This window comes from Natrix helvetica, assembly GCF_964273705.1.
Source record: "Natrix helvetica genome assembly, chromosome: 1".
Classification (NCBI taxonomy): domain Eukaryota; kingdom Metazoa; phylum Chordata; class Lepidosauria; order Squamata; family Natricidae; genus Natrix; species Natrix helvetica.
In genome coordinates this window covers 199,824,399-199,835,320 of record NC_138548.1, presented here as the reverse complement: position 1 = coordinate 199,835,320, position 10,922 = coordinate 199,824,399, and the positions used below count along the sequence as shown (strand labels likewise).

General features: G+C 42.7%; 1 protein-coding gene across 4 annotated transcripts in view; it reads right to left on the bottom strand.

The window, feature by feature from the left end:
• Positions 1-2,926: 2,926 nt before the first annotated feature.
• PDE4A (phosphodiesterase 4A) overlaps positions 2,927-10,922 on the bottom strand; it is a 338,473-nt gene continuing 330,477 nt past the window's right edge. For 3 of the 4 annotated variants that reach the window (XM_081954840.1, XM_081954839.1, XM_081954841.1), the window contains one exon: positions 2,928-9,777. In XM_081954840.1, the coding sequence (XP_081810966.1) occupies positions 9,418-9,777 (360 nt within the window). In that variant the 3' untranslated portion in view covers positions 2,928-9,417. Of the gene's footprint in view, positions 9,778-10,922 lie in introns of all 4 variants that reach the window. The other variant, XM_081954838.1, reaches the window with a different exon arrangement.

Here is a 10,922-nt window from a genome sequence, read left to right as displayed (position 1 = left end):
CCGAGTAGGAAAGCGGGCGGCAACGGCGGAGGCGTTCAAATACGTTTGCAACATTTCGGATTGCAGGAATTCGTTTCAGTGCCGGCGTGGGGGACGAGCCAAACTTTAAGGGACTATAAAACGTTTTAATTTGAAGAGGGAACCTGCAGCGCTCCAATAGTGGGGGGTGGGGGGGAGATAAATAAAATTCAATCCCAACCGGACGGCTGCCGGGTTTCCCATCAGCATTTTGAGCTGACGTCAGGAATTTGGCGAGATTGAGGCGGTTCATTTAATTGCAGCTGTTTTTGAGTTGGCGAGATTTAGATGCTCCAATTTTTCTCCAGGAGCCCCTGGCGCTCCACTTCCCTCCCAGATTGACCTAAAAATCACCCAGAGAGCTTCCATTGCTGAGAGCGGAACTCAGCCTGGGTTCCTCTGGAAGAAGAAATTGGTAAAAGGTTATATATATATTTTCCTTTGACGGGGGGGGGGGAGGGAGGTGAATTTGGAAGGAGTATTAGTCATTAAACATCTGTGGGGGACGGAAATCTACTCAATTTTGGAGAATTGGGTGTAGGGATTTGTCAGTTCTGATTCCCAATTGTTTAAAGCAGTGTTTGTCAGTCATAGCAATATTAAGATGGGCGGACTTCAACTCCTAAGAATTCATGTTGGCTAGGGAATTCTGGGAGTTGAAGCTCACACATCTTAATTATAAGCCCCCTTTGAAGGTGCCGAGTGGTTCCAAAATGTAAATAATAAATAACAAAATGCCAAGATTGAGAAACCCTGGTTTAAAGAAATGTAGTTATAATTGGAATTCAGCTACACAGATGTTTCCAAAATTCAGCAGATTTTGTGTGTGTAGTCATTTGCAATATTTAAAAAAGAGACTACTGTAATATTGCCTCCCATCAGTAGAGTGAATGAATCAAAGAAATAGTAGATGAAACTTTCCATATCCTTTACAAAGATTCTGAGAAATATCTGAAATCTCACACAATATTCATGTGGAGCTAAATGGTGGGACTCAAGTGGCCATGAGGACATTGCCAAAGCATTTCTAGTGGAAAATCTTGTGTCTTTTTAAATGTACACATGGATTCTCCAAAGCCTCTGACAGCCATATCCCATCCATTGGCTGTTGAATTTAATTTGCTTAATTCAAATTTTATGGTCAGATTTTTCTTCAGTCCTTGTACTTCCATTTTGAATTCACTATCCTAGTTCATAAACGAGACTGTTCTCCTGGGACATTGATAATTGATAATTAATAGTGTATTTGGCTGGGAGTCTGTATCCCTTTTCCATCTCCTCTTCTTTTGTTAATTATCAAAGAGCTTGTAAGCATGACTCGTGTGTGATTCCATTGTTCACCTGCTGTGACTGGTGGAACACCGCAGTCCTTTCCAGAATGAATAGCACCAGCACCAATTGCTGTTTCCACTGGCAACGTTTATTAGCAATCTCCACCTACTTCCTTCATCTACATAGGGCTCAAATTGTTTTCACAGAAGTACCAGATTCTTGCCCAACTTGATGCCCTTGAGAACTTTGGTTCTATAACTCTGAGAATTTCCCAGTCAGTTCCACCATAATCCCAATCCAAGGTTGGCTGGGAGGGGAGCACTACCATAAGGAAAGCTGCACAATAATCAGAATTCTATTTCTGCAATTGATTTCAGCCTCGGCAAGTCGGAAAACACATCCCTGCTGAAGAGTTTAAAAGCTTGCAGCTGCAAGGATAGCTCAGTTGGGGGCAGCAAATAAGGCAGCAGGTTGACTGGGCTTTATCCACCTTCCTGGGACTTGTAGTTGCACAGTGTGTCCAGGAGATGACAGAAGAGGCAAAGCATTTAAATACGATCCTAGTGGTCTCACTTGTAGAAAGGAGGAATTGAGATGATGGATTCTATCTTAGGAGTGTCAAACTCGATTTCATTGAGGGCCATGTTAGGATTGTGTTTGACCTCAAATGGGGGAGGGGGACATGGCTAGCTTGACATAACTTGTGTTGGGACGGCCTCCTGCAGCCCTCTGCCAGCGAAAACGAAGCTTGGGAGGGCTCCATTTTCATTGGCAGAGGGCTGCAGGAGGCCGTCCCAGCCAAAAACGGAGATCGGGAGGGCTGTGCGTGCCCTTCCCCAAGCTGTGTTTTCACTGGTAGAAGCACCATAGACCAGACCTTAGCTGTTTCCCTGCAGACCAGATGTAAACATCCAGCTGGCTGGATACAGCTCACGGGCCTTGTGTTTGACACCCGTTCTATTGCATTAATTCTGTAGCAGATGGTAGGAGGCACTGCTGCTAAAGGAGCTGTTCCATTTTTACAGGTGACCAAATAAAGATCATTCTGAGCTCCAAATCTGGGATGATGCTGAGAAACCACTATTCATCCACCTGAGAATGGTGCTATGGGTATTGACACCTTTCCCTCCCAGTGCAATCTCCCGTTGTCTCAAGATGAAGTTTCCTTCTTATGTTGATGCCTCTATTCCCAGATTCTTTCCATCAACTTTTTTATCTGAAGCAATGGCTGAAAACCGTAAGTCTTTGGCTACACCAAGCTTACATCAAGCTTCTTGAGTTCAAGCGAGGTGAAATTGCCATTTGTACTTTGAGGCGTTGTGACTGCCCTAGTGTTGTCTCTGGATGGAGTAGCACAGAAGTAGAAGATCTGTAGTATTTATGTATCAAACTTCTTAATTGCTCATCTTCCTCATAAAGGGGCTCAGAGGGGCATCATCCCAGATTTGGAAATGTCTTATTTGGTCAACTATAAAAATGGAGCAACTCTTTTAACAGCAATTCCTCCTTCCACCTGCTACAGAGTTAATGCAATAAAACCCTATTGATAGATTGGCAGGTGGAGGCATGGTCAGGAGGCCTATCCCTAAGTTTTGCCACACAAGTTACAGTCCTAGGAAGAGAGGGAGGGGAAAAGGAGAGGAAGGAAGGACTACAAACCTGGCACTAGCTGCAGCTTCAGAGGATAATCCAGGGCTGGAAGGGACCCGGAGGTCATCTAGTCTAACCCTGCTCCAGCAGGACATTGTTAAAGTGAGTTTCTGTCTTTTGATCCCCCATTACATGACTATATAGTCACATTACCCCACCAAGCCACGCCCTCAGAACCGGTAGTAAAAAAAATTACATTTCCCCACTGCAAGGAATGTACTGCAAGTGAGTGCATAGGTTTTAATTTCTTTTTCCTATCCAAATCAAGGACTTTGCATTTGTCCCAGCTAAAATTCATTTTACTGCTTTCTGCCTGTTCCACTTTTTCAAGATCCTTCTAAATCTTGATATTTTCCATTAAGATGTTTGCAGTCTCTCTTAACTTTTGGCCATCTGCAGATCTAGTGATCATATATTTAACCCCTTATCCAAACAATGTATAAATGTGTTGATCAACACGGGGCCTGGTAGCATAAGCCAACCTATATTTGTCACCTTCCCTGCTAATGTCATTGGAGGTGAATGTTTTGATGAAATCAAGAGATTTGATTGTCAACAGAATATGTCACTCTTTTATCAGAAAAAGATATGTTGGTTTAATATTTGCTTTTGATAAACCAGGTTATCTTTTGCCAATCAATGTGTTTTATTTTAAATGCTCATAAACCATCCATTTAATTTAAGTTTAAGTTTAATTTGCTAGTGTAAAACTTTCAATATGCTAACTTAAAGCCTTTCTCCACTAGTTATTTTCTTTGATGTTAAGTGTATTATTTGTCCTTGCTCATCCTCTGGAACTACACCAGTTCTCCATGATTCACCGGTTCTCCATGATTTTTCAGGGATCATAGAAAGAGTCTGAAGATGACATCTGCAAACTCAGCGTCTGGGATCTATTTGTTTTGATTCTGACTTCATGATAGCCAGATTTACTTTAAGCTACCCATTGTTTTCCTTAAATCTTTTAGGGTAGGATTGAAGCAAAATAGGAGTTGAGAGCAGTTTTGTCCTCTCCCCATCACTTCTTGTTATCTTATCTTTTCTGATTAGTGGGCCCAGCACCTTTTTTATTAGTGCCTCATCCACACAGCTGCTCTTGCAATTCTAACCTCCTACCTCCAAACCAGGAGATTCCCATGACAGCATGTTTTGCTGCCCTGTGAAAGCATATCCTTACAGTGCATCCAGAAGAGCAAATAGATCACCAATCATTGAGATGCAAATGTCACCAACCCCAAGAGAAGCAACCAGCAATAATTGTACTGACCCTGCAGGACAGTACTTGCACAGCCCAAGTACTCTATCCATTATTCTCCCTCCCAAAAGAATGCTTGACCTGTTGACCTAATAGCCAGTAGCTGATAGCAGAAGGTTCATTTCTCTTGCAATGCAGTAGCCACCCAAATTTGTCCTCCCAGGAGGCAGTTGCTGAATAAATCTCCCAAAGGTGCTTTTTCAGGAGGCAACTGGACTTTGTTTTTCTTTGAAAAAGCCTGAAAAAATATCTTTGGGACAACCATGACCTGGATGACTTGAGAATCTCCATAGATATTGCTGCATAAATGTTTTTTGCTCTATTTGGCCAGATTTCGCTGTGTGGGAGTGCTAAGGTAATATCCATGTAATCGTTTCTCAACTTAATATGTACTAATACTCTATCTTAACCATTGAATTCGATTTACTGACCATTTCAAGGCAGCAAAAAGTTTAAGAGGTTTTCTAAAAAAAAATAATCTGTTGGCTGTTAGGGCTCATCCGGATTTATGCAGTTGAGACAGTGTATCTTTGCACCAGGGTAAGGAGACTGTATGCATGGATCCTTTGCCAAAAAGCCTGTTATGTTGCTAAGTTCCTTTTCTGCTGCAGCCTTTTTAACTTTAATCTCCTTAGTTATTACAGTCATCCTTTTTTTCCTACATATGTCCTATTTCGCTTTTAATTGAAGCGAAAACTCCCTGTGCATCCACAATTTCCCAAAACTGCTCCTCCCACCCCTTTTTTCCTCTCATCGTACAGCGTGCAAATATATATCAGGACTCAGGATCAGATCTCAGAGTCAATCCCCTTGCCTTCTTCAGGCGTCTGGAAAATGAAACAAGAACACTGAGGAATTTGGGAACACTTAAAATTGCCCTCCCCAAAGATTCCATAATTCAATCCAGAAAGACATAATCCAGATGTGCTTATAGCACACTCCCCAATAATAACTTTATTGTTTCACCTTATTTTATTCTTACCTACAGGGTCTCGGTTGGATCCTCACCCAGAGTCGCAATATATGAAGACATATCCTTCACATCCTCTCCTTTTAACTAGCCTAATCCTTTGGAATAAATTATTTCATTAGTTTTACATCCCATTCATGAGTTTTGTCCCTACTTGCCTTCTAGCATTAAGGCTCAAAAGTCTTTGAAGAATCCACTGGAGGAGGATAGCATTCCTTTAGCTTAAATACTATTTCTCTTTGTCCTTCTATTAATGATTTGGGCAGTTGAAAATTACTGCCATAGCTTGCTCAACCTAGTGTTCTCCCTATGCATCCCAACTATAGACCTTTGTCATCCATGGGGTTATCACCCTGAGTCAAAATGATGGGAACTGTAGTCAAACACCTTGAGAAGTTTAGCGAAGGCTGCAGCTGCATCTTTCTTCCTTTCCCAACTCTCCCCTCCCCTCCCCTCCCCTCCCAAATTCACCCAGCCTTGCAGAGAAGCCAGGTCATCTTTGGAGGCACAGAGAATCCCTTCCTCCTGATTTATTTGTGAGCTTGGCTGTTGAACGGTTTGGTAACATCTGAGAGAGAACATTGCAACAGCTGATTAACGACACTGCAAGGAAAAATGACAAGTCTACAATGTCCAGTGTGTCTATATTACACCATAAATACACAGACAGGAGAAAGGAGTGGAGGAGGAGGAGGAGGAGGAAGGGGGGGTGCAATGGGGTCTGTGCCCTAGAGCCCTTGAGAGAATGCAGCTGGAGAGTCTCCCAGAGCTCTCATTCTTCTCTCTGGACGCTCTCAAGCACAGTGTGACCCCTGGCCAGAGTGAAGGGTGGGAGAGGAAGGGCCAGCAGGGGAAAGGGGATCTTGTTTGCAAGATTCTTTTTACTTTTTAGAATAATTTACAATCTGCTTATTCACAATTATGTACAGTCCAAACCTGACCCAACAAACTTGTGGAACAGAACTGCATACAAAAATAAAAGCTATACAGAAAATTAGAAAGAGATTCTCTTTCTTATTTATCCCTTACAATTGAGGCTTCAAGAAAGAAAAGTAAAAATACAAAGAAAATAGCTACAGTACTGTGTTCAGAAATGGCCATGTTTTCTCCCTTGCCTTGGAAAGGAGATGCCCTACACTGGCCTCCTTGCAAAGACTGGCAATGCAGGAATGGCAGCTCTTAGCAGGCGGGCCACCAAGGGACAGCAACCTCGCCCAGGCTCTCTGTGCAGCTGGCCTTCTCCAAGGGTATGATGTGGCTAACCAAAGCTGTCATGGCCTCAGGCCAGCCCTTGGGAATGCTCTGGTTTATCCAAGCAGCAGCCCCAGCGCATATCCCACAACTTCCTCTTCCAAGCTTGGGCTGGCCTAGGCCTGAAACGTTACTTTGCTAAGCTTGCATGTTAAGAGAGCTGGCTAAGGAGCAGCCAATGCAAAGTGGGTGGCGTCCATGTGTGGAATGAGACCTTTGCAAAAGAGGAGATTTGGCTTTGGTTCAACAGCTCAATTGTAGCAATGGGGGCAGGAAAAGGGCTTAGTTGTTATTGCTTCACCCTCACCTCTTGCAAGGTGGGGGGGGTGTTATGGGAGTCGTGCACTGATGCTGGGTAGCCACATAAGAGGGAGAAGGGGGGGGCAGTATATCTTCTCCCCCAGGAATCTGGAAGAGAAGCTGAACTAGGCTACAACACTCAATGGCTCTGCCATCAAGAAACTCAACAAATCCAAAACTACAGCTGTCTTCCTACTAGTAAACAGCAGGAGGCATGGCTGCTTAGCAAGGGCTGGGGAATATGCCCACACATCAACCAGCCCAAGACTAGTCCACAGGGGCAGAGAAACAATGCCAAGAGGATCGTGGTCCTGCTTTGAAAACTGGATCCTACAGTGTTCCTTATCCACTGAAAAACTAGTGGCCTAGTAGCAAATATCCTTTTGATGTGATGCATGTAAGCATTTTGGGAATCAGAAAATGTTCTCCCTTCAAAGCCAAGATGCAAGGATGCTGCATTTAGCAAATCAAACTGTTTTGCTAATTAAGGCAAAGAAAATAAGCAGCCAAACAGATTTCTCCTGGGAAATGATAATCGAGAGCAAGTTCATGGAGAGGCCTAGTTTTATTTTCTGCCATGCTAGTACAGTCTCTCTTTTTTCTGGGAATAACCGCCCCTACAGATACCTCCAGGATGGAGGAAAGAAGGGATATGACATGGCAACCTGTGGAGCAAGACTTGGATTACTTTCACAGCCTCTACAGGAACTAGGAAACATGTCAGATTCCCTTTAGCTAGCCACTGTTGGTAAAATTGTCTCCAAATCTGATTTCAAGGCAGGCGACTTTTTCATTTGATTACCCTGACCTCCCAAGAATGGGGTCTCAAATCTGATCCAAGCAATTTGTTCCCTACTTTTATAGCTAAGTGATGTGGCTTTCTGAGCCAATAAGAGAGATGGGCTTTTTTATTACTATGTAGCTGAGGGTGTCTGAGACAGATCCCCATTTCTGGAACCAAGGCTGTTAGAGGCTTTTCCCCCTGGAATTCATAACAGATTAAAACCAAACCCATCTCTCCTCTTCCAGTTTCAACTCTATAAATCAATATTTGTGTTCCAGCCTTGTTGATACACATCACATCACATAAAAAGAAAGTTCATTAGGAAAGGCTGCTAATTTTCTATTCTTCTGGGGGGAAATGGGAAGATCCTTTCAATACACCTGCTTTTTGTAGCTGAGAAATCTGTGAGCACTGCATTTCAGAGATTCATCAAGCAGCATCCAGACACAGATAAAGAAGATAAAATTGCAAATCACTGATAAAACAAACACCACTCAGCGTACACCACCCCTCTCTCCAGTCCTCATATCTGCTGATTCCATCCCCAACCTGGAGGAGGGAATACTCACACCTGAGATCCTCAGCTGAGAGCTGTCTAAGCAAGTTGGCCAGCATAAATATTTGATCCTGGCTGTATTGCCTTTTTATTTTTGTGCAAAATGAGGAACGGAGGAAGACTCAGCTATTTAGAATATTTTTGATTCTTGTTCCCTTTTTAGTTTCATTTTCTGTAAAATAGTATCTTCTCCCATTTGCTCTGGGAGAAATCTATGGCATTGTAGGCAAACAATTAAAAATCCACACCTGCAAACTATACATTAAATAGAAAACAGAAAGAACTCCAAGAAAGGAGAAAAAAAAACATGAACAACAGCAACAAATTCCTCAAAGGCAAACTTCCTCATCAGTCCATAATAAAAATCAAATCTATGTAAATTCACAAAAATAAATAACCACTAGCTTAAAAAATAACTTACAAAAATAAAAATATTTTCCCTCTCTCCAATGTTTGAACGTCCACCTGGGAGAGCTGTGCTCCGAAGGGCACGGAGAAAAATATCTGGGCCTCCAGGTGACGCTGGACTCTTAAACCTCCAGCTATTCCAAAGGAACATTGGAGGAGTTAAGATTCCGACACCCTCTGAAGAGCTTCCGAGATTTCCCTCCAATGAAATAAAGGCACAAATACATGAGCTAAATGGGGAGGACATATCTGGAACAAAGGAATTACAGCAGGGTTTCTCAACCTGGGCATCTTTGTGTGGATTTTAATTCCCAGAATCCCCCCCCCCCCCCCCCCAGCCAGGATGGCTGGGTAGGGAACTTTAGGAGTTGAAATCCAAACATCTTAAAAGTTGCCGCGGTTGAAAAACACTGACCTACAGGAACCTCTCTCTGTGTGTATCTATGCCAAATAGTTACCAGTTTTTGTTGTCAAGCTCCTTGCACTTGCATCTATTTTTTACTACAAATAGGCAAAACCACTATTTTAAAAATAATTCTATTGGCTTTGTCTCTCTGCTGCTACATACATGCCTCACATCATCAAGTGTCCTCTTCCCTTTCCTGGTTGCAGGTCTAAAAAAGTTAGCAAAATGAAGTAATTAAAAACAACCAGTCAGAAGTAATGAAGGGAAGAGGGAAAAAAAAAAGAAATGAAAAATTATTTCTGGAGTGCTTGGGCCAGTCACTACAGCAGCAGGCTACTACCCTCTGCTGGGGCCAACCTGGTTCTACAGTTGTTGTGTGTATTCCCCCCCCCCCTTTTTTTTTTCTTAGTTTTCATTTTATAAAAAATACAATAAAAATAAAAAATGAGTTTTTTTTTCCATTTTTTATCCCCCTCCCTCCCTCATGAAAACCTCCGTGTGTGTGTCTGTAGGTGAGCTTGTTTTCTTCAGTTGTCCCTTCCCACAGTCATGATGTGCCAACTGCTGTACTGTCCGTTCGTCTGTCCTGCCCGTCCTGGGACTCGTGTTGTTCTTCTGTGGCTGTGTAGTAGCTGTTGTCCTCTTCTCCAGGACTGCTGTGGTCCTTCTCAGATGGTTCTGAGTACTCTCCTTCCTCCTCCAGGGTCAATTCAAACTGGAATTTCTCTAGACAGGCCTCTTCGTCCTTCTCGTCATCATCTGGAGGTGGGGAGGGACTTTGGGGAATCATGCTGTGATACCAGTCCCTGTTGTCCTCAAGAGTGTCCAAAATGTCTTGTGCGTCAGGGTGGACAAGGTCGGCCCATGTCTCCCACAATGGGTGCACAATATAGTCAATGAATCCCACCTGGAGGAAGAAGAGGAGAGGTTAGACTGACAAACACATGGGACTGGCCCATTCCCACCCAACTATTGGAAGAACATCCAGCAAAGGATCACTCACAAAACGAGAGGGGGGGGAGGGAGAGGGAGATAGGAGAGAAGAGAAGAGAGAAATAGAGGAGGGAGAGAGAGAGAAAGCAAGACAGAGACCTAAATAATGCCAGCAATGGAAGGAAAAAATTGGGTGTGTCCATCCTTCCATTACTGGAGCTTTCATCTGAGTTTCTCAAGTAGGATTCAAGAATTTGCCAAATACATTTAAGAACAAGTGGATGCAGAAACCTGTTTTTCCCCTAAGACTTCCTTCCTACTCAAGAGGTAAATTTGCGTCATGACTGCAAGTATAAAGTGGAATTCATTGTCTGCTCTGATACTTCCAAATTTAGCACTCTTGGGGATCCAAAGCAAACATCTCAAATGGAGTATTTCCATTGGTTTGATACTTATCATTCAAAAAGGCTGGATCCCACGTCTTCTATTTTATGATCTGAATATTTCCAACCTGCCAACCTGTCTTGATAACTTGGGGGAGGGGGAGAAATCTCGAGTTGAGTAAGGCTTTAGAGCAAGTTCTACACCTTATGTACACAAATATATCTCTAAATGGTAAAATTAGCACTAATACTATATATTAAATAACCATATTGTACATACAAAGAAAATGCTTCTGCTCTCCAGAACTACATAAGAATTGTTTTAAATTTTCAAAAGCAACGGGATATAGAAGAAGCCGTCCTACAAGAGAAAAAGCGATCCTGCAATCTGGGTGAAATCCTCCCTCCCTCCCAAGGAAACATCATCACATGCATTTTACAATGCTGCATCCACATTCATACCAGAATGGACTTCTGAATAGTAGGGAGTTTGAAAAATATTTTTTAAAGGTGTAGAGCATTTTTAAATGTAATGTTAGAGTTAATCCTCACTTTTGCCTAGTTAAACTTCACAATGTATAACTTTAAGAGCTGAAATAATAAGGGGTGGGGTGGGTGGGGTGAATACATGTATCCTAGTAAACAAGGGCAGATTTAATCCAAGGAGCCATGGGATGGGAGCTCAGCTTGCTGGTTAAGTGAAGAGTCCAGCATGAATCTTCCAGATTAAAAAAGG